Source organism: Berghia stephanieae, chromosome 3, assembly GCF_034508935.2.
Source record: "Berghia stephanieae isolate SIO BIC M18660-M18661 chromosome 3, UCSD_Bste_1.3, whole genome shotgun sequence".
Classification (NCBI taxonomy): Eukaryota; Metazoa; Mollusca; class Gastropoda; order Nudibranchia; family Aeolidiidae; genus Berghia; species Berghia stephanieae.
This window is the reverse complement of record NC_088362.1, coordinates 66,775,177-66,799,298: the sequence shown is the minus strand read 5'-3', so window position 1 is coordinate 66,799,298 and position 24,122 is coordinate 66,775,177. Positions and strand designations below refer to the sequence as shown.

Below are 24,122 nucleotides of genomic sequence, written 5' to 3'. Positions count from 1 at the left end.
CCATAATACAGTGGAGTGCTTCTTTCAGAAAAAAAAAAGTAGTCCTTCACAGCCATGAGGCCCATGAAGCCGGAGTTTATTCCATTTTTGATAGCATGAAACGGAACAATAGCAATTGCTTGCTACCCTTTTGATAGGATGCTAGTCTATCGCAAAGTACTTTCTGCTAGATCTAAAAGGGAGGGGGGGGGGGGGGTGTCAGGAAAAAATCTTGACTGCACCTGGGATCAAACTCGACCACTCTATGTTTGACGTGAGGATTTTACCAACTGAGCTATTGTGACCCGCTTGCAATGTGAAACAAAATTAGGAAGAAAAAAAAAGCCCACAGAAGTAAACAAACAACTCTCATCATGTACATGAGTGACAAATTTGCGCTTAATAATATGGCACAGCTGAGTGTGAATCTGAGTAACATTTTATGTAAATTTTATAAGGCAAAAATAAAAACCTATGCCCAAATATTTTTTTTATGTGAAATAATCATTCTAGATAATCCATCTTTTATGTAAAAATCATCTTCGAATGAGCTACAATTAGTAACAGCCCATGGAAGTAGTGTTAACAAAGAGTGGGTCCCATCATACCTTGCCTGATATTTTTAAGTATATAACAGGTTTGCCAAAAAATGAACTATCGAAGTAATTCATGGTTATGTTTAACTAGAAATATCTGCCATGTATACGAACTGATGTTATTGATTTTGGTGTGATCTATTCACAAACGTTGTGAGCTACAATTACCTTCCATCTCTCTCTCTCTCTCTCTCTCTCTCTCTCTCTCTCTCTCTCTCTCTCTCTCTCTCTCTCTCTCTCTCTCTCTCTCTCTCTTTCTATCTCTCTATTTTCTGTCTTCCTCTCTCTGACTCACTCTCTCCAGGTTTTTGTAAACTCTCACACTTTGAACACTCCCCCCCCCCCCCCTTTTATTATGAAATAAACGAGCTATTAAATATTTTCATATATTGTATTTATATTTCTGTTTATGAAAGGGTATATTTTCACCAGTTTGGAAAATGAGAGTGATTGGAAACTTAAACCAAAACAAATTGGTTAGATAGAGTGGAATTTGCTTAGTTCTATTTATGTAGTAGTTCAAAGTCTGGAGTATTCTGGTTGATAAATCTCAGTAAAAATCTTTATCATTGAGCAAAACAGAAAATTTTCAATTCAAATAAGTTATGTCTTTGGCCCCATATTATTCCTGCTTAACATCTTTGACATATCCAATATCATGGCTAGTTTCATCATGAGGCAGAGGAGGCCATCGGCCAGTTACGATATAACATTATAACAGAGGCAATTGTCCCAAAGACTCCATTGGCTGATGCTGGCAATTTCTGGGACCACAAGAAACCAGGAGGGAACCAGGAGATGGCATTGGTCAAATCGCAAGCAGATTGGACCATTCCTAGAATGACATCTTGTTTCTCATGACTCAATTTCTTTAGATTTTCTTTTATCTGGGTGTTCTGGCTAGAGCTTCCTGACCTGAAATTCAAAGTTACCATAAAATCTGTTATCAATAAGGCAGAAAAGTCGTGACACCACACTTTCTACTTCTCCGGTTCCGAAATCCTTGGAAGTATGTATGTAACAAACCCTTTGGAGGACTTATAATGAATAGGTTACATATTAAATCATAAGGTGGCATAACTATTTTAGTAGCAGTGTGTATAGGGAAATTATTAGGATTATGGAACGTAAAAGAGCGAGGATGGGTGATCTTTCTTGACAGCCAGCACATATTTAGACTAGAAAATAAGACTGAAACCAGAAGATCAATTACATAAGGTATGTTCCATTCCTCCAATGAGACTGGAACCGTTATTTTTTTGACATCCCACTTTTCTGTGTGATATTTAAAGTCTATTTAAGAGACTGTGTCTTTGAACTTAAATAGATAAATACTTATGGTGGAAGAACTTTATACTAAGAGGCTCCTTTAGTGAATAAAGTTGGTGATTGATCGATCTCCCTCTTGAACTTATCAATGTGGCAAACACTATAAGACAATTATTTCAAAAAGGAGATATTAGATCAATCATGACTTTATTCACTAAAGCTGGCCTCAAAACTCATTCAATCCTAACACTGACTATCTCAGTATTTGGCCTTGGTTACTTTTACCTCATCATAATACGTATCTTTTTGAGACAAAGTATAAGCATACTATTGGACAGTTTACTCTTTCCATGATCAATGATTGTGTACTTTGGTCTGTTAGGTCTAGTGAAAAGTATTTTGTGATAGAATAGTACACTATCCAAAGGGTAAAAAGCAAAATCTATGATGCTATGTGATAAAAAATAATTCTCACCTATCCTTGTCTAACTGCTGCTGTTTAATGAGAGTCTTTGCTTGAGTTGCCATTATGCGTAACTTTATGATAGATCTGAAAAAAAAAAAAAAAAAACAAACCCAGAAAATACAAGCAAATAAATGAAGAGCAGTAAAAGATAACGATTGTTGAAACAATATTATCCATTACAACAATTAATATAACATCAAGCCCTTAATTTCGGTTCATTAATCAGACTGTTAAAAATGCACAAGCAGATCTAAAACCACTTTTTAAGAAATGTAACCTGAAACGATTACATAAAATATCTCTCCATTACAAACTGGAAATCCAAGAAATGAAGGGAGAACAAAAGTTTCAAATGAAAACAGAGAGCAAATATATCACAGTCGCAGTGTTTATAAGCCAAACTTAGGACACAACAATTGTGCACCCTCTGCCTGGCTGAGAGAACAGAGTTTGGTGTGGAAATATCTTAGCGCTGAGCAATCCATCCATTCAAAATAGTGATTCCAAACATAATAACTTCTGTGCGCCTCTATTCTAACAATCTTACATATGGCAGATGTGAAGAGTAAGAAGATAAGAGAGTATAGGTGCACAAAAGAACGGTAATTGAGTTTGAATTCACTTTATTGGGTGGATATATAGCTAACCTCTCTCTTTTAGACAAGCAGAGGGTGTCATAGTTGAATCCCAGGTTTGTCTTCCAGACCATGGTCATTTTAATCACTATTCTCTTTACTTATCATCATCATCATTGACATAAAAACAACATTTTTCAGAAACTAAATTCAAACATCTATTTCTAGACTTGGACTATACCATTTCTCTGTGTTGATTGGTTACCATATATTGAAAGTTCAGAATCGCTATTACAAGTAACAGTACAAGTACTGAGAATTCCAAATATAATTAGACTAATAAGAAACCCTCCTGACAATCATCATAATGCATGCACACAGACTACCCATCTAGATCTTGTACCAAGACTAGGTGTCTATAATATGACTTTATCGATCCTTGCTTTGTCTTTTCGTCTTCCTCATCTTCTCAAATAGGTTGTAGAAATGCTCAGCAAGGTCAGTACAAAAAAATATGAGCATTTTAACAGGGGTACCTAGCCAATAGCAGCACTAGGACGAAACATGACATATGTTAGGCAATAATACAATTTTTTATGGCCAGAGACAAAGCTGTTAATGACCAGGTACTCATTTTATACCTGAGTATGGTGAGAGAATATGAGTAAAGAGTATTTTCCAAGGACTCAATTATGCACTGCTCAGAGCAGGACTCGAACACTAGACCCTCTGGTTCGAAGGCGAATGTCATACCACTAGACCACATAGCCACACTGCTATCACTGGTACTCAGTATCCATATCGCTCATTACTCTTTAATTCATTTAACAGTGGTACTTACTTCACTAATTCAGTGAATAAACTCAAAGCCCATATGGCTACGCCCAGGAGGAGATAGAGTACATGTTGACCACTTTGAATGCCCTTCTGCCTGAGCCAAGCTATATGCTCCACAGGATAAAACAATTGGTTCAGAATACTCGAGAGCAGCTCCAATGGTTTCAGTTGAGGTTTGGTTCCCTACAAAAATGAAAAGACAAATGATAATGGATACTTATATGTCCCATCTTCTCAAACTGGTAGGTTGAGATCAACTAGATATTGAAAATTTAATCTATAATTCTTAATCTAAAATTTCGGTTAAATTCATACATTATCAAGAGTCATATTATAGTTTATCAAGCTGCAAAATCAAAATGCTAAAACTTGCGTTTCAGAATCCACTACATGTACACAATAACAGTCCTGAAATACATACCCCCCCCCCCTTATCATATGTTATTATTCATGACATTTCGCTTTTTAGCTTTACATGATAACGAGGCAAGTGTGGATATAGAGAAAACATTCCTAAGAAAAAAAATACTGTAATATTAGTAATATATAATTTTCAGTGTAATGCAGATTACATAAAAGAAAATGTTTTCAGGTGACACTTGTGGAAAAAAAATGTATACCTTTAATCCAAAACCAGTTGATAAATTATAGAGTAGCATTGGCAAATCATCAAAAAGACGTAGGATCGTCCGACAAGCATTCAGTTCTGTAACAATGGTCTTCCATTTGATCTGTGACGGAGTCTTGCCTGGTCCACCCATAAACATGGCTCCATAGGTGACTAACCGAATGACCCTGTCACGGCCTCTGTAAGACTCTAAAACACTGACTATTTTAGCTATTTCTTTGATGAGCATTTTGAAAAACAACCAAGTGGAGATGGCAAATCAATAGTGAAAAGAAGGATACTATTAATATTATCTTCCCTTCTTTGTATCTCTTATACTTATACTTGTCAAAAACTTTATCTGTACTTCATTTCCAAGATGAACCATTTCAGTCAAGTAGGAATCATTCAAGATGGCATTCTGTGTTGAAAAATTTCTGATGAAAAAAAAGAAAGCAAGAGAAATGTATTAGGTTTGGAATAAGGTGATCTCTGCCTCTGGCAGCGCACGACATCTCAATCATTGAAAACAAGCCGTATTTCTGGTCTGATAACGATACCTTTGTTTTGTTTTTTTTTCCTTTGGATAAATATCACTGTAACTCCAGGTGAGCAAGTCAGTATATTATTTACTAGATATTAGTCACTGAAGTGGAACCTGTATATGGTAGGAGAAAGTGGTGGTGGTGTTGGAAAAGGAGAGAAGAAGAAGAAGAAGAAGAAGAAGAAGAAGAAGAAGAAGAAGAGCTCCAATTCCTTGCATTTGTTATTGCAATCGTTAATTGTAAAGTTTTGGTCCTAATTATCTTACTGTGTATCTTAGTCTTAGGGGTATTCAATTCAATGTAGCCTACCCATCACAATTCCCAATCTGGAAACATCCAATTGACAAAACTATAATAAAAGATGATTGTGAAATAATGATTATGATCATGCCATTCTCCACAAAAAATCAGGGAAACAAAATTAATTTTAGGAATTGTACAAAAGTACAGCCTTGATATTGAATAACTTATTCTAATCCAGATAAAACGATGTATGCTTTTGAGTAGTAGGTACTCACCAAAGTCAAAGACCATCAAGATAAATATAAGTTTCAATTTGTTTCACTCGAACTTAGAGCACCGGAGCACCCGAGCCTTGATCTCAAAACTCAAAACATCAAAGGTCGAAGTATGCCAGTCTCCGAAGGGAGGCTACCAAGTATATTTAATTTTACAAAAGTTATCAGGCTCTATTTGTTTCCCTGAATACAGACAGTCATGTTTTTTGTTTTTTTAATTTATCAGTTTTTATATAGGCATAGAGCAATATCCACTAAAAGTGCTCAAAGCGCTTTACAAGGGTTATTGTGAGAGGGCCAAGTACAAAACCAATGCTTGACAGGTGACTTCTCGCCATGGAGGAAATAAATTAGACGAGAGTAGTAGCCAACGAATGAAGTGGAAAATTTGTTCAATTTGTCCTGAATACTGAATAGGGAATACATGAAGCATTGACAAGCGCATTGAGAACGATGAGGTGATTGTGTTGTGCGAAATATCAATACAAATTTTTATTTAGTTCTCTAAATGTTTAGCTATATTTTTTTTTTTCGATTTTAAAGACACTGTCTCAAATCCAGGGAACCAGTGTGAAAGGCTCCCCTTCCTTACAATGATAATTTTATTTTAGAGCGACACTATTTTGTTTGATGTACGCAAAGAACAAAACAAGCATATTAAGCCACACACTTTTATTTCCCCAAATATCACTGCTTAAAAGTACAGAAAAAAAGTATTAAGCGTTAGCGTGGCGTCGGTTTGTGAGTAGAGAGTCCCTAATGTACAGAATACAAATTTTACAATTTTTACATTTCATTTTATTTGTTTTCAACGTTCCTTTGTTGATTATTTTGTGCCGCCGAAGGTTTTTACCTGAAACGTCTATTATCTGTACTGTTCCCACCCGAAGCTTTTCCATTTTCATCTTTTCGTTAACATAATATATGAGAGGGCAGCAAGGCTCATATAAGGGCTGTAGTGTTTGGCATCTATAGGAACGTTATTTTAAAGATAAAGTTTGTTATATGAGACAGATGATTTCGAGTCACATTTCGGGTCAGAGAGAATGATTATGATAATGATGATGGTAGTGGTGGTGGTGGTGGTGGTGATGATGATGATGATGATGATGATGATGATGATGATGATGATGATAGTCCATGATCCACTGGGACATTTTGAGTCATATACCATTGGAAAGCTTCCCGGTTGTCTCCTCATTCCTCATCAAAAAGTGACCACATAAGAAAGTTATGGCCCTTTGAAGGATTTTTTTTGGTTGAAAAATGAGTTATTTCCCCTGATTGTCAAAAAAAAAAAAAAAATACATTTTACATCAAACGTGTAAATTTAGATACCATTGAATGAGACTGACACTTTGACTTTTGATAATGTATTTCGTGGCAAAACAATAATTCTTAATGAAGTTAATGACCTTTAAAAACAGTGAAACGGTTAAAAGATGCGCTGAAGAAACCAATGGTCTGGTTGTATTTCAGCGGCGTCCTCATTGGGCGCGGGCCCATGTCAGTCGGGCCTTGAAATCGTTTAGGTGTGGTGCCATGATGACCAGTTCATCCAGCCCATTCCACCGAGATAGTTCTAATGAAAGAATTTCTGTGGTTTTGTGTTCTTGTCTGTGGGATTTTGAAGCAGTTCGAATTGTTTGTGGCGTATCTCTCAATGGGGTTTTCGGTTATGTGGTTGGCAAAAGTGAGTGCTCGGATTTTTCTTTACCTATTACAAGAGTACATTATGTACTTAAGTATCGGTTGTTATTTTTATATAAAGGACACACATTCTTATTTTAGAACGTTTATATTGTATTGCGTGGTCAACAATATTATAATTTCATGCAATAAAAGTACTAAGTATTATATCATCTCCCTTGATGTTCAACAATCCCAGAGCTATTTTGCAGTTACCGTGTTTTAATACAGTTATTTAGCTTAATAAGTACATTGCAACATATCGTACTGAACATATAATATCATTTAAATATTTGATTTGCGTCATTTAAGATAAAATAATGTTCTTTTACGTTTACTAATCTTCGTCACTTGTCTTGTCAGAACTCGAATAGCATTCAGAATATGCACTTTCATCTCCACTGAGATCACTACTTTCACTCTCACTTGAATTTGAAATATGTGATTCAGAAGTAAGAATGTCTGTCAGCTCTATGGAAAACATTTTCTCACCCCAATCGATGGACAGTATATTGTTGCAACGCTTCCAACCATGAAATTCAACTGGTGGTAATTCGGGGAATTGTTGCAAAGCTCTTTTCCAAATTCGAACTTGATAATTTACTCGTTTTAAATGCAAGTCCAGTGATAACTGACACGGAGGCATCATGCTTAAGTCGGTACTGCTTTTGGGAGATATAACATTGTTCTTTGAATGGAACTTTGAACAAACTCTTTGATATCGTAATTCATTGATGCTTTCATGTTCTGAGTTGTAGATCTTACACACAAACTTTTCAAGCTGGCATTTAACTTCATCTGTGAGATTTTCGTGTTCACCAATATCCTTCATGGCAGTCTGTGATTCTGGATCATTACATAACGTTTTTAACGGCCTAATTTTGGCTTTGTTCAGAAACGAACTAGTTGAATCACAACCTGTTAGGGCATGAAATCCAAGTAAAGATGGAATTATATCTCCATTGACACTGGATAACATCATTTATTATGACAAAACGCCTCTTGTCACCAACACCAGTATCAAATACTATTTCCAATGGATATAATGCATCAGCAAAATGAAGTAAGAGGAGAAAGATATCTGTATCAGTGGACCTCACAATAACTTTTGATGCAAAGTCATTTACTTTAGAAAAGTTTGCTTGTAAAACAATTCGAGTGTCTACTTCTTCCTGGGTTGATTGTAAGTGGTAAATAGGAAGTTGGTCAGTTATTTTACCATCCTCGGTAAAGAGTAGAGTGACCTCCTCTTCACAGACCACATACACCTTTCTCCCAACTAACAGCTCTGCATACTCATCGGTGGACCACTCGTTGAAAATTAACTTGATGAGCTGCTTCTTGTTTTCATTATTGCACAAAAACCTTTTCCAATCACGGGGTACTTTTGTAGACCTGCCTTTCAAAGTAATTGTATCCGATGTGCCACGTCGAATACGTTCTGTGCATTTGATGGAATTTTCTTTGTAAGAATCAGTCACAAAATGAACAACTCGTACTTTTGGAAGACACAAAAATACTGTCTTAGCCAATTGTCCAAATGTTTCCGGAATAGAAATGAGTGAATGGAGCAAAACATTTCCATCTATGATGTGTGTTGAAATGTTGTCGTTTTCGGAAGCATTCTCATTAGAGCCATGGCATTCCAGTTTGTGGAGCAATACTGCTGTTGGTTTTTACCATTGACCCATCACTTGTTGCCAATGCCCATGGAATAGGACCAAGGGGGTAAGACATCAACCTATGGAGATCAATTTTGTGCTCAACAGCTAACATTATCAACTGTCCGTATATATTTCTTTGTGCAGTTACTTTGATTTCTTTATTGGATTTGTTGCGAACAGAAGATTTTTTTTTCATTGAACCAAATGTTTGGATTTTCTTTGTAGTTACTGGTGCGTGGAAATATTTCTCGCGTGTCTCCAATCGCTCCTTTATAAAGTTTTTCATCTCTAATTCACCCTCCTTGCATATTGTTACCATCTCTTTAGAAATGCCTTCCGATACTTGGACACCAGATGACAAGCAAACTATATGTTCTCCACCAACATCAAACGGATTGTTGTAACTGCAAATGGCATTCGATAGTTTATCCTTGTTTTTGCATCCACGAGTCATCTCTGAAAGCCGTAATTCTTTATTACTGTCATGGCGGTCTACTAAGTCTGCCAATGACGACAAACCCTCAACTTATAACGCCCCATCATGTCGGGTAATGCACCACCTGTCGTATGCATCAAGCTTTCGGCTAATCGCCTCTCAAACCGCTAATGGAATTGGAGCTTTTATTTATTGTTTGTTCAATTGTTTGGTCAATGGCTACCCCCGGTGCTTTTGAATTTGTTCTTCTGGAGCTGAGTACGGTTTCTTTCAGGATTTGAATGGTTTCGAAAAAAAAAAAAACAACTTTAGTAATTTTACAAACATCTAAACATGAAAAGAGCGACAATTTATTTTCGAGTTATTTCCCTTGAATTTGTAAATTATGTGTCATTTTAAAATATATCACAAAAATTAGTTAATTTCTTCAAGAATGTCACAAAGTAACCTAAAAACTTCCCAAATGATAGATGTGCATTTCAAAATCAGTTAGGTTTCAAGTTGAAAAATTTAAATGACTTATATAAGGGGAAATAACTAGAAAATCGGCTGTAACTCTCTTATGTGGTCACTTTTTGATAAGGAGACAACCGGGATCTGATAGAGAATTTTATAAGCTTTCCAATGGTATATGACTCAAAATGTCCCCCGAGGGGGTGAGGTCCAAGCCCGCTGGATCATGGACTATGATGATTATGATGATGATGATGATGATGATGATGATGATGATGATGATGATGATGATGATGATGATGATGATAATGATGATTAGTTGATGACTTTCAAATCTCGCCTAAATTTTATCTTTTTATGTCATGAGTTGCTATACTATTATGAAGTTTTGCTGTTGTTAAATTGAATTTGTATCATTTTCCATCTACATTTGTCTTACTGTAATGTGTTATGTTTTATTTCACTGTAAAGCACTTAGAATCTGTTTCAACAGGCTAAAGCGCTATATAAATACCATTTATTATTATTATTATTATTATTATTATTATTATTATTATTATTATTATTATTATTATTATTATTATTATTATTATTATTATTATTATATTATTATTATTATTACTATTATTAGAACAGCTCTGACCACGAACTTGGACTAGTTGATTTGAGTAGCCAGTAGCCATCTTGAAATATCAAAATATAAATTCAAAATATAAAATCAAAATATCAAAATAAAAATATAAAAAATCAAAATATAAATGATCTTCTCAACATGAATTGTTTTCACAATGATAGAATCTTTGGTTCAGAATTTTCTCCACTTTCTTGTTTCTTTTCGGACAGTCCTTGCGTGACATTGGAATGCACTTGTATATTGTTCAATTAATGTAAAAATACATTAATGCACACATACAAATAATATATAAACAAACAAACAAACACACACACAGAGAGAGAGAGAGAGAGAGAGAGAGAGAGAGAGAGAGAGAGGGGGGGAAGAGCGAGCGAGAGCGCGTGTGTGTGTGTGTGTGTGTGTGAGAGAGAGAGAGTATGTGTGTGTGTGTGTGTTAGAGAGAGAGTATGTGTGTGAGCATTGTGTGCGTGTATGTGAGAGAGAGAGAGAAAGAGAGAAAGAGAGAGAGTGAGAGAGAGAGAGAGAGAGAGAGAGAGAGAGAGAGAGAGAGAGAGAGAGACCTCGTTATAAATAAGCACAATGTTGAACACCGTGATATGATGTAGCAAGACGTTCTTGGAGTGTGGTATCCTAAATCACAAGACTCAGGTATAGATCTCTCCTTTGTTGAAGTAAGCAGATAACAAAAGCATGGTGCAGTAATCACTTGCTCAGATCAGAGTTTTCAAATCATACACTTAACAGCTGCAACAAATTTAATCGCTGTGATTATATCATCGTCATGGTTGTGACCATGAAACTGTTATCATCTACACTTTAACTTACTGCCGTTCTTTGCGAGATTCACTGATATGTTTTAAGCTTTTTAATAGAATAGTTTAACTGTTAGAAATAATAGTGGAATATATTATAATATAAAGTTTCGTATTCGTATTTCATTAAAATATGATTAATAGAATCTCTTGTCGTCATAATCTGTATCAAACACACACACACACACACACACACACACACGTATATATATATATATATGTGTGTGTGTGTGTGTGTGTGTGTGTGTTCGTGTGTGCGTGTTTGATATATATATATATATATATATATATATATATATATATGTGTGTGTGTGTGTGTGTGTGTGTGTGTGTATGTGCTTGATACAGATTATGACGACAAGAAATTCTATTAATCATCTTTTAATGAAATACGAATACGAAACTTTCTCAGTAATTATATATTCCACTATTATTTCTAACAGTTAAACTATTCTATTAAAAAGCATAAAACAATCAGTGTATCTCGCAAAGAAATATATATGCACATTTGAAAATTTACCAAAATTAAACCCATTTATTGAAATTTATATCCACAATGTTTTACAAAAATATGTTGAAAATGAAAATGTCAACTCTACAATAGTTTTAGTGATTGCACCGCACATTTGCCATTTCGAAGATTTGGGACGTAACCCTCAAATGTTGATGTCATATGTAGATCTCCCATTTTGCTTTAGAACTGTGCGTCGCATTTCCCCCAGATCTCAATTTGTTTTCTAATGTTTTGAATAGTGATTCAATCCCATTTAATTTGAATAGACTCTGTTAGCTCTTCTGTGTAAATGATCAAATGCATTAGATTCGAGTTAGAACTCATTGGAAGTCATTTATCTTTAAAAATGAATCAAATGAGATTTTTGCTTTGTATTGACAATTGTGTAACATTGTTTGAAGAAAACAAAATATTCCAGATTCTATTCAAATCGGCAGTTTGTTTTTCAACAAGACGGGGTAACTTCCACACCACACTGTTACAAACAAGACGCATGTTTGGAAACTTTTGATTTCGTGATTTTTATATTATTTTGGTGTAACCGACATAGCTTCTTAACCAAAGGTAGAATTTTAAATTTAACTTGGCAAGTATTGATTTAAGGCCTTGTTCTTGTTGCTAGTAAATGCTTGAATTTTTCTGATTTCCTTTACGTATTGAAACAGCACCATACTCTTTCGGTTTTTTCCCCTTATTCCTCTATTATACAGTTAGCAACAAAACAAAACAAAAATGAGAATCACCAAAGTCTATTGACAATAACCCCAAAACATTGGTTATTTTCAAGATTGTTGATGATATATATTTTGGATTAGATTTGATATGATTTTGAAATCTCAAGATGACGCTATGGAAACAGCTTTTAAAACTTTGATCCCCAGAGTAGAAAAAATTGGTCCTGAATTAACAACTCGTGGTGTAATATAAAATCGCAATTACGACCTTTTTAATGAATTGAATTAAGAATTTTGGTTGTATGTGGTCTTTGAGGTTTTTTCTTTGTTATTTAGATGACGTGTGGTTTGATTTGCTTTAAAATTGCGTGCACGCAGTGTTTTAAGCCATTTATTTACAAAACACACCGTTATTTCTTACATGTTATTGATAGACCAAACCCTCTAGTGTATTTACGGATCGCTTTTTTTTTTTTTTTTATTTTTTTTTTTTTGGCATCTTGTCTCTAAACTTGCACAGATAAATGGCGATTCAGACTCCAGTCACAAATTTAATGTGACTTAGGATTGTGCTTGAGGCGACGACAAAGCAGTCATTGTATTGATTTATAAAAAGTTCCAATTTATGTAAATGGAGCTTCATTGCTGTCCTCCCAGTAGAAAGAACATTGCTCAAATCAGAGTTTTCTTGTTGGCAAACGATTTAACGTGCCTTTGATTTTTGACCAATAATCGACTCAGATTGAGAATTACCATCCCGTTCAATTAAACAGGCTCACCCGTCGCCTTTGTAAACTAAAGGCCTGATATTGACAACAAAAAAAAAAAACTTGCGTCACAAAAGAAGAAGATCAATAAAACAGAGTGAAAAGTGAGTAATGTTAGGAGTGCCGAAGGAAACAAATGATTCTATTGGTTCAGCTATTGGTTACAACTCACAATTAAGTTTTGTTTCCTCCTGATCTATCTTCGTCTTCTTCTATGACGATTTTTTTGGGGGGTTAGTTTCAAGCCATGAGTTTTCGAGGGCTCATTCCAAAAAAAAAAAAAATTGTCCGTTAACGCACTTCAGTACTTCTCGTTCAAAAAAGTACATTTTAATTTTTATAGAAAGGATGAAGTTGACGTTACTCGGGTCTTTGTTATTGCTTTTCGCCATCCGCATTTACGAATAATTCTCACTAAACTGTATTAATCAGACTATAAACGTTCAAGGTTACACATAGTTTTGTGTATTGATCCGTTATATTTCCGGATGGCAATGTTGTGAGCTTCTTAGCCAAGCGCATACTATCTATTGCGAGACCTTTGGTTTCGGTTGCGAGAGAAGAAAGCCGCATCCATTTTGGTTCCATCCAAAATTTTGAAAATCCATTAAATGTTTTTCACGTCAGTTGAGCTCCTTCTACAATATTTTAATAACCTTATATAAACATGCAGTTTAAGAAGAACATATTATGGTCTTTCCGTCCCATAAATGAATTGGATTTTACAACTCCTTTGTTGTAGAGAGATTGAAGGAACAATCTTTTTTTATTTACTTTACAGTGACATCAATCATCGTCAGTTAAAAAGAGGGAGGTCACTAACCTTTGATAAGTATGGCAAATCTGTTTCAACACATTTTCTTATAAGTTTACCAAACTATTTGAAATCGCCCAACAGTTCAGGCACTAGATACTTGCATTTTAAATCAAATGAAAAATTATCATTTAAGAGTTAATGTATTTAATACTAGATTGGCAGTTTTGTTATGGTGTTATTATTTGATATTTTTTCCCTCCACTATATTTCTTTGGATGATAATTAGTTACTTATTAGTAAAATGACTGCCCCAAGATCCCTGGCTCGTGTTTCAAATCTCCCTGACTTGTTCCAAGTCTCCCATTTTAAGCTCCGTTTCCAAATGAATTTAATTGATCAATTTTATTATACTAGAAAAAGCCCGCAATTTCGCGAGGAAAGAACTATTTTCATTCGATACTGTACTCACCATCATTTAATGAGGGTAGAGTGGTAAACAACGTTGTCTGTGTAATTTGGTATATCTTCGGTTGATTTTTCTGTGTGGCCCAACATGAAGTGTAAGCCACTATAGCCTCTGACCCGTGACACAGCAACATACAGTCGTCCGTGTGTGAATACCGGTTGTGGTAAGAAAATCCCCACCTTGCTTAATGTCTTCCCCTGAGACTTGTTAATTGTCATTGCATATTACAATTTTACCGGAAACTGTCTTCTGTTTAGAATAAATGGTAAGCCTGAATCAGTTGTTGTCGTCAGATTGATTCTAGGGATAAACACTATATCGCCAGCGATACTATCTGTAATTATCTTGGCTTCTAATACTTTTGAACCTAATTTAGTTATTAACAAACGGGTGCCATTTAGGAGGCCTGATTTTAGATTTATATTTCTAAGCGTGTTGGCTTTAAAATGTAATGCATGTGGAGGAAGTCCGGGAGGTGTAAGTTCGTTCAAGAATTCAATCGGGTATAAGTTGATGTCAGAGTCACTTTGAATGGAATCAACACTGCGGTAAATTTGTTCAGTTGATGAGGTTAACCTGGACAGAACGGATGCATTTATTTTGTCAACATTTTTATGGATTGTAGTCAAAATTGCTCTCTCTGATAGACAGTGGCGTGGGGCCATTGGATCGAATGGTGCCAGGCACCACACCAATCTTTAAAAAAATCATTAACAGCATAAATTAATAAAAAATAAAACTGAGAGATTTTAACTCCACTGTCTTTCGCCAACTCGCCAACAATATACTGCCTTTTTAGTCTCCACCAAGGAATTTACCCAATGGAAACCGTACGGTGCTCTTATTGGCTAACCAACCAGCGGCCTCGATGAGAAAAATATCCGCCATTGAGACGTTGGTTGGGAATCGCGTTACTATAGTAAACAAGCGCTGATCGGCCGTTCATGAAAACAAGTTGCTGCTCGCTCGTTTAACTCAAAATTATTCAAAACGATCTCTCTAAAATGATATAAATGTGACTTCTTAAGGTTTTCTTCACGGTCAAAACCACACAACATTCTATTAATGATTACGTCCGAGGCAAAAAGGAATATTGACAGGTCGACCGAGAGTTGAACTCGTGAGACGACAAACATCAATGCGAAGTGTAGCGAGAGTCAAGCTATTGTTTGTCTTGTCCTATTCTATATAGAGAAAAGGATAAATAGTATAGCCTCGTGTGTGAGTGGTTGCGTGTCATAGTCTTGTTTTTAAATTGTTTCTGTTGTTTATGTGTGTAGTGATGACTCTCTCACACTCAATTTCAATGCCGAAAGAGGAATTCCCGCACACAAGAAAGGGGAATTGGGATGGTATTTGGCATACATATTGTATAGTATCTAGTTCTAAATAGATAACTGATTAGAATTATATTATGATATATAAACACAATGCCAAATACAATTCCGAAGTTTCCTTATTTCAAATGAAGTAAAGTTCCAAAACCTAATGGTAATGATTGTAGTACTTGTGTTAGTGAGGTGATGTGGTGTTGGTGGTGGTTGTAGTTGTAGTAGTAATAGTGATGATGATGTGGTGGTGGTGATGATTGTAGTTGTAGTGGTAGTGGTAGTGATGATGATGTGGTGGTGGTTGTAGTAGTAGTGGTAATGGTAATGATATGGTGGTAGTGGTGGTTGTAGTAGTAGTGGTCGTGATGATGATGTGGTGGTGGTGTTTGTAGTAGTAGTGGTAATGATGCGGCTATGTGGTCTAGTAGTATGACACTCGCTTCCGGATCGGAAGGTCCTGGGTTCGAGCCTCGCGCTCGGCGCATAGTTGAGTCCTTGGAAAAGGCTCTTTACTCACATTCTCTCACCGTACTCAGGTGTAAAATGAGTACCTGGCCGTTAACAGAGTTGTCTTTGTCCGAAAAATTGTAATATCGCCTAACAGGCGTCATGTCTCGACCTACATGTTAAATGTTGACCAGGGACCCCTTGTAAAGCGCTTTGAGCACATTTAGTAGATATTGCACTATATAAAGCTCAATTTAAAAAAAGTATTTCAATTATGATGATATGGTGGTGGTGGTTGCAGTAGTAGTAGTGGTAGTGATGATAATGTGGTGGTGGTTGTAGTTGTAGTAGTAGTGATATTGATGATGATGTGGTGGTGGTTGTAGTAGTAGTGGTAGTGATGATGATGTGGTTGTGGTGGTTGTAGTAGTAGTTGTAATGGTGATGATATGGTGGTAGTGGTGGTTGCAGTAGTAGTGTTAGTGATGACGATGTGGTTGTGGTGGTTGTGGTAGTAGTGGTAATGGTAATGATATGGTGGTAGTGGTGGTTGTAGTAGTAGTGGTAATGGTAATGATATGGTGGTGGTTGTAGTAGTAGTGGTCGTGATGACGATGTTGTTGTGGTGGTTGTAGTAGTAGTGGTAGTGATGATTATGTGCTGCTGGTGGTACAGTAGTGGTAGTGATAATGATGTGGTGCTGGTGGTTGTGGTAGTAGTGGTAGTGATGCTATTGTGATGGTGGTTGTAGTAGTTGAGGTAGTGATGTGGTGGTGGTTGTAGTAGTATTGGTGGTGGTGGTTGTGGTAGTAGTGGTAATGATGATGATATGGTGGCGGTGGTTGCAGCAGTAGTGGTAGTGATGACGATGTGGTTGTGGTGATTGTAGTAGTAGTTGTAGTGATGATGATGTGCTGGTGGTGGTGTAGTAGTAGTAGTGGTAGTGATCATGATGTGGGGCTGGTGGTTGTAGTAGTAGTGTTAGTGATGATATTGTGGTGGTGGTTGTAGTAGTAGATGATGTGGTGGTTGGAAAACACATTACAGGTTATTATAATACATGATTACACACATTCTCTAACTTCATTTTTGACAGCTTCATTGTGCCATAAATATACGCAACAGTTCTGAAACATTTTATTGTGGATTTTGATATTGTTTGTTGTTTTTCTTGTGTCGTTATGTTGACATAGAGACCGAATGAATGGTAATTACTACATTCTCAGCCAACAACAAAATGGCGCTGAATGCTTTCATTGGTGGACACTTTTTAGGCTTCGTACGTATTCTCATTCGTTTAATTCTATGGTCTCCACTCTATAAGATTCCGAATCACGCACTGCGCCGACTCGTGTGTTGGTGACATCACTGCGCGAATTCGTGACGAACACCGTGGTGCAAAGCAATCCCAGCTCAGTTAATGCTCTATCCATTAGTATCGCTCCAGTTGATTGAGCGAGAGACTAGGTCGAATTATACTATCTTCAAATAGCGGAAAACCCCTCGACTTGTGCCAGGATCTGAGAGCTCCACCGTTGGACTGGGGGGCTGCGCCAAATTAGGGTAACTTCGGCCATCCAAAATATTACATTAACTGTCAAAAACACTGATCATTGTCAAATTTATTGGTAAGCAGCAAGGAAAAACAACATAAAACTTTAAAATATGACATATCAAAATCCCCCCCCCCCTCACCTCTTTTTCACGATTATTGAATAAAGTAATTCTTTGCAACGAAGCATTGTGGACGAATTTACCAACATTTTTCTTGCTCGTAGTGCCGAGTTGATGGTTACGTGTGTATGAGTGTTTATTGTGTGTGTGTGTGTGTGTGTGTGTGTGTTTGTGTGTGTGTATTTGTGTCAGTCAGAGAAAGAAAGCGAAGATTGTCAACAGTTATACTTTTGGTGTGTTTTTAGATTTTTTAAGTACTTAAGTGGAGTGATTTTTTCTTTGTGATGCTTTAAGATCTGAATCTACCTTTTATTTATGCAATCATTAATCGTATTTCATTGATTTCCATTATTTGAGATATACTTTGAAGTTTTGTTTTGTTAAACAATGAATTGCAATGAATCAAGTTGACTCTTTACTTCACCGACCGTTTGGGAGATTGACACTAGATGACAAATTAGAAATAAAAAGACTAGTTCCTCACCAACCAACTGATTTTGAATTAACACAGGTGTGGAAATCTCGAAAACGCTCTTTTTCAGTGACATGGTATGACAAGCATGAATGGCTCACAGTTAGTTTAGAAAAAAACACGTTTCTTTTGTTTTTATTGACTACTTTTTACAGATACAACAAACACTGACAAATCATGGACATCTATAGGCTATAGTGACCTTAACGACTTCCATCGTATTTCTTGACCTCCTGAACGTTGTTTTAGCACCCTTAAAAGAGTGAAAAATTTCTTGCGAAATTCAATGAAACAGGAGCGGTTAAATTCGTTAATGATTCTGTCAATTCACAAAGCTGAAATAGATTCCAGATTTCAATAAACACATTATAAAAATATTTGCAGATATGAAACATCGCCGTGCAGATTTTTTTTACAAGTACTAAAAGTAAGTTATTTCTGTCATAGGTTTTTTTTTCTCTTTTGATTTACATTTATCACATATTGATTGCATTATCTACCAAATCCAATCCTTTAAATGGTTGACAAAGAATAATTACAAAGACCTTTTCACATGGGACTGGTATCTCAGTGTTGTGGCTTGTTGTTTTCATGAATAATTTGTTTTTGTGAGTTTTGTCCACTCGTAGAAACCATCGACCCTCCCCCCCCCCACCTTCCACAAAAGAGAGTTTTTAACATGTGCTCTCTCCTCTTAACCGTGTTCACTGTTTTAGAATTTTTTTTCTTCTTCTAATCATGGCACCACCATATGCCGTCAATACGCCACGCCGCTGCTGATAGATAACGTTCATCCGCAAAGTTCAGATTCAAATCATTGTATACAGCATTTATCAAGCATTCTGGGTCATTTTCAGGAAGGCATAGCGCTGTAGGTAATTTAACAGAAGACTTTCCTATTTCGCTGAAAACCGGCTCTGTACCATTTCCGATGCGGAGAAGCCAATTTGCAAAACAGTTATTGTCATCAGTAATCCTCGTGTTCTTGTTCAGGTGAAAAATGGTGACAAAATTCCAAATAATTGACTTGTTAAGTGTGACACTTAATAGATCGGCTTCACTTCCTTTGTTAACAACTGGTAGAATTTGCCGAAAATCCCCTCCAAGTACAACCACTTTGCCCCCAAAAGGTTTTGAACTGCCTGTTATGTCACAAAATGTCCTGCTCACACATTCAAACACACGCCTGTCCATCATAGGTGCTTCATCCCAATTTATGAGAGAACTACTCTTCAGTAACTTAGCTGTGTCTGATTGGCGACTGATGCTACAGGTGCTGTTATCCGTTATTGGAATTGGAATTTTGAACGTTGAATGTGCTGTTCTACCACCGTGTAATAATTCTGCAGCAATTCCAGATGATGCAACAGGTGTAGCTGAAAGTCCTCGACCTTTGATTTCTGCAAGCAGCGTGTTATATACATAGGTTTTGCCAGTTCCACCAGGGCCATCGATGAAGAAGACATTATTCACCCGGTCTTGTTCAGGTACGTCAATTGCTTCCAAAATGGCAGTAAATGCTAACTGTTGGTCATGATTCATCTGCATTTTTCGACTGTGTGCAATTTGTCGTTGCTCATTTGGATCCCATACTTGACAGGCAGTTGCGTATGATTCTGTAGGCTCAGGCAGTTGATAATCTTTTATTGATCTATTGTGAATCATAAGAAGCCTGTTAACGTCTTCAAGTGTCTTACTAACGCAAGCTTCTGCAGTCATACTTTCAACATGAGAATAATCTTCAGCTAGCTGGTCTTGAAAAGTATTCCATAAGGAAAAAGGATTTGTGGGGTTGCAAAAGATCAAAATTGTGACAAAAAGCTGTCGGAGTTGACTTGCTGAGGCAACAAATGCTGATTCTGCCATGCAGTTTCTCCACTCATCATCGTCCTCCAATAAACCCATAGCAGACGCGGCCTGTCGAAAAGTATGGTGTAATGTTCCTACTTCTGATCTCTTTAGGTCTTCAAATGATTTTGCTTCCCTTAAGTGCTGCAGCAATAATCTAAGAAAGAAGCGCCCCCCCCCCCTTCTGCTGGATGGGCGCTGTACATTCTACCGATTTGTCTCTTCTTTCAAATGCACGTTCTACTATCCCATGTGTAATGTTCCGGCATATAAGTATACAGTAGAGTATTAGCCTCAGGGTTTATTGCATTCTCCTTAAACCATGCTGTTAGTGTGGTGTCTTTCAGTCTCCTTACAGCTTTTTCCGCATGCCCTTCTCTGTAAGTTGCAGGCTGCTGGTTTTCCAAGTGCAAAGCTAAACGTTGAACTGCCGGGTATCGGTCTTGCATGTCAAATTGGAATAATCTCCAGCAAGATTCCCTTGCTGAAACATAACGTGCATCAACAAATGTCCTAATTTCATCATCTTGTTCCCCTTGGAATTCTACCATGACTCTATCATGTCCTTTGTATACATACTTATACATGTATTTCACCGCTTTTATGCTGTTCCACACCTCAAGATTGATATGTGCCATATATCTGCTGAGGAGATACGGGTTATATGGGACAACCCATCTACTGTCAAGGGCAATTCCTCTTTTGAAGATTGAGTTTCCATCATTACGTCTCTGATACAGGGGATAAGTGGAGTCATTTGTATGTGTCCTGTGAATGAAGATGACAAAACAATTTTGGTCCCTACTGTAGCTCCATGTGCGTCACATCGATACACTGCATCCACCAGTTCTTGATACAATTCTGCTCGTAATGACTGTTGATTAAATCGAATGTATTGCAAACGTTGGTCTTCAACTTTAGCATACTGATCAACACAATATTGTTGCAGGAGACAACCTCCGTGCAAGATTACATTAAAACTATCTCTCTCCATAAGTCGATAAGCATAAATTAATGATGGACTGACCTGACCGGTTCGCTTTCTGTTGAATTTAATGTTGGGCACCCAACTTTCTTCTCCTTTTGGAAAGAAGAGCACATAATGTAACGGATCAAAGTGAGGATGTTTCTCTGATACGCATAATTGACTGTTGGTTTGGATGGTCATCTGATTTGCGGTATAATACAATATCCCTCCGGTTACTACCCTTGATATGGTTATTTGGGAGTAAAACAGCAACTTCTGAAGCAGTCGGTAAATTATATCTACGGGGATCTTTTGATGAATCTGCTCACAGCACCATTCTAATATCCTTCCCTTGATCTCCAGCATCTTCAATAGCTGCAGCGGCATGCTTATATAATTCAACAAAGGGACTAACAGTAGCCATGATGGTAGATATAGTTGTCAAAATATCAGCATTAAGACTTCTATTCCAAAAAAGCCTATTTTGAATTTCGTGTTCAGTGTCATAAATGTAAAGTTGTGCAAATTTTGGTCTATCATTATTACTGTTGGGTTGAATATGGCCTATTCTATGGTAGACGGTACCACTAACTCGGAAACAGCATATCCCAGGAGGCAAGAAATCTTCGTGTACACCCAAGGAGGCGGATGCAAACATAGAATTGTAAGCACAGATGTGTTCTCGAAAATGCTTAGAATTTGTGTCGTTACCCGTGTAAAGACTCTTTATATTAACCGGAAAGGGTTGTAAAGGTGCCAGTGATACTTCCCCGTTGGCACAGCATAGCGAGGTTGATTCACCGTGCCATAGTTTTGCTGAATAAAAACGACAAACTTTGTTCATGCGTCCTGTGTTGTGTGGTGAGATAAGAGGTATTGTAGTTGTATCCTGTTCTTGATCTGCAGCTGATGTAATTTCCACTGTTTGAGCTACATTTTGTTGAGGAGCAGTTTCTGTATTATTAGTATTAGTAGTAGAAGTGGCGGAAGTAGTAGTCGTAGTAGTATTAGTAGATCTAGTTCTGGTTCAAGTTTGAAGTGGAGATAAGACATGAGTTTCTTCCTCTTGACATGGAATGTGAACTACTTCTATGTCAATACTGTGTGGTTCTTCAGCTGGGCGTACACATCGGCCTGAATCATTTTCATGATTAGCTTGATTACGATTAGATGCATATTTTAATCGACGTGCTTGTCGTCGCTGCCATGCTTTATTCGGCATGATTTTGGTTTATCAGTCAGTAGATATCTATATCAATTCGTCCCAAGTCTTTACTTGGGAGGCCTTCCGAAAGCCCCTACAAAGGGAAACAACTTTAATAATATATTCCCTCAACTAACCCCAAGCAAAAATTAAACATAGTACCTTTAGTTAACCCTAATAGGAAAAACAAACACCCTAGCACTTTAATAAGACTTATGACTAACCCTAATAGGAAAAAAAATCATCCGATCTCGAGCTAACCCTAATAGAAAAAATGATGACAAATTGAATAAATAAACGCCTGACAAAAGATTGAAGGTGAAAATACAAATTTAAAGAATACTGGGGATGTAGGAGCTTTCGGAATGTCTCCCCTTTACTTAACGTATGGAAAAACAAACACCCTAGCACTTTTACTAAGACTTATGACTAACCCTAATAGAGAAAAAAAATATCCTCCGATCTCGAGCTAACCCTAATAGAAAAAATGATGACAAATTGAATAAATAAACGCCCGACAAAAGATCAACGATGAAAATTCAAATTTAAAGAATACTGGGGATGTAGGCGCTTTCGGAATGTTTCCCCTTTACTTAACTTATGGAAAAACAAACACTCTAGCACCTTTACTAAGACTTATGACTAACCCTAATAGAAAAAAAATCCTCCGATCTCGTGCTAACCCTAATAGTAAAAAAAGAATCAAAATGGCGACTGAAATACCTTCATGTGATCAAGTGAATAATATCACTATGAATGCCACGATTTGCTGAAAAATGCCAACACACACATGTATACACCACACACAACACACACAAAAAAACCACACACACACACACGCACACACACAAACATACACGCAATTAGAACATACTACTACATAACAACGCTGATCACCGCTAAATCAACAACAGAACGGAAGTAATAATAATACTTGATGTCATAAATAGATGACGCAAATTGACAACTTTTTACAGTGTCAAAATTTGTTGATTTTGAGAGTCTAGTGTTGTCGGTACATATTTTATTATATCTGTTTGACTCAACGAACTTTCAAACTGACTTTAAATTATAAAAGGAAATCAAGTTATCTGTTTATCTATCTGTAAAAAATACATTTCTAATTTTAAAATCTTTCAGTAGAGTTGTGCGCCGTATCATTTTTTTATTGACTCAAATAAGCGCAATGTTCTCCACAATGCCCTATTTTTTAAAGAAAGGATAGTGTATTATTATTATTATTATTATTATTATTATTATTATTATTATTATTATTATTATTATTATTATTATTATTATTATTATTATTATTATTTATTACTATTATTATCATCATCATCATCATCATTATTATTATTATTATTATTATTATTATTATTATTATTATTATTATTATTATTATTATTATTATTATTATTATTATTATTATTATTATTATTATTATTATTATTATTGAGTTATTGCCCTTTGCAATTGTATTACCAATATTGTATTTCTATGAATAATACACCGAATTACATTTAATTACTGCTAAATAATGCCACGATTATAACATAATCACTACATGTTAGTTAATTAATGATATGAAGATATTTTAGGAATACATTAAATTCATATCATTAGTTAACTAACATGTAGTGATTATGTTATAATAAAATTTGAATAAGTATGTACTAAAGATTTATACGGCCCGAAATCAGTAAAAAACTACGGATTCAGATTGCATTTTTATGCTGTGCATTTAAATAGAGAGAAACAAAAAAAGTAGAGGAGTCGCTGAAAAAAAAAATCAAAGTGGTATAGTAATGCGTTTTAATACTATAAAGAGCCTAATTTAAAATTCCCCTAATTTGATAAATGCAGTAAGTGTCCTTAGTTTGACCTGTCCCAGACTCTCACTCATCCCCATATAAATAATATA

General features: G+C 36.1%; 3 protein-coding genes across 3 annotated transcripts; all 3 read right to left on the bottom strand.

Moving 5' to 3' along the window:
* Window positions 1-464: 464 nt before the first annotated feature.
* LOC144968249 (peroxisomal membrane protein 11C-like) lies at window positions 465-5,492 on the bottom strand. Its single transcript, XM_078906415.1, has 5 exons — window positions 5,393-5,492; window positions 4,343-4,766; window positions 3,727-3,905; window positions 2,320-2,394; window positions 465-1,490 (listed from the first exon to the last, which is right to left on the bottom strand). Exons 2-5 carry the CDS (start codon window positions 4,577-4,579, stop codon window positions 1,247-1,249), a joined length of 735 nt encoding a protein of 244 aa, XP_078762541.1. The 5' UTR covers window positions 4,580-4,766; window positions 5,393-5,492; the 3' UTR covers window positions 465-1,246.
* A 4,769-nt stretch (window positions 5,493-10,261) lies between these two features.
* On the bottom strand, window positions 10,262-20,087 carry LOC144969323 (uncharacterized). Its single transcript, XM_078908432.1, has 2 exons — window positions 19,511-20,087; window positions 10,262-10,317 (listed from the first exon to the last, which is right to left on the bottom strand). Exons 1-2 carry the CDS (start codon window positions 20,085-20,087, stop codon window positions 10,262-10,264), a joined length of 633 nt encoding a protein of 210 aa, XP_078764558.1.
* Window positions 20,088-20,257: 170 nt separating this feature from the next.
* On the bottom strand, window positions 20,258-20,581 carry LOC144969322 (uncharacterized). The gene has a single exon (XM_078908431.1). It carries the CDS (start codon window positions 20,579-20,581, stop codon window positions 20,258-20,260), a length of 324 nt encoding a protein of 107 aa, XP_078764557.1.
* Between the last annotated feature and the right edge of the window lie 3,541 nt (window positions 20,582-24,122).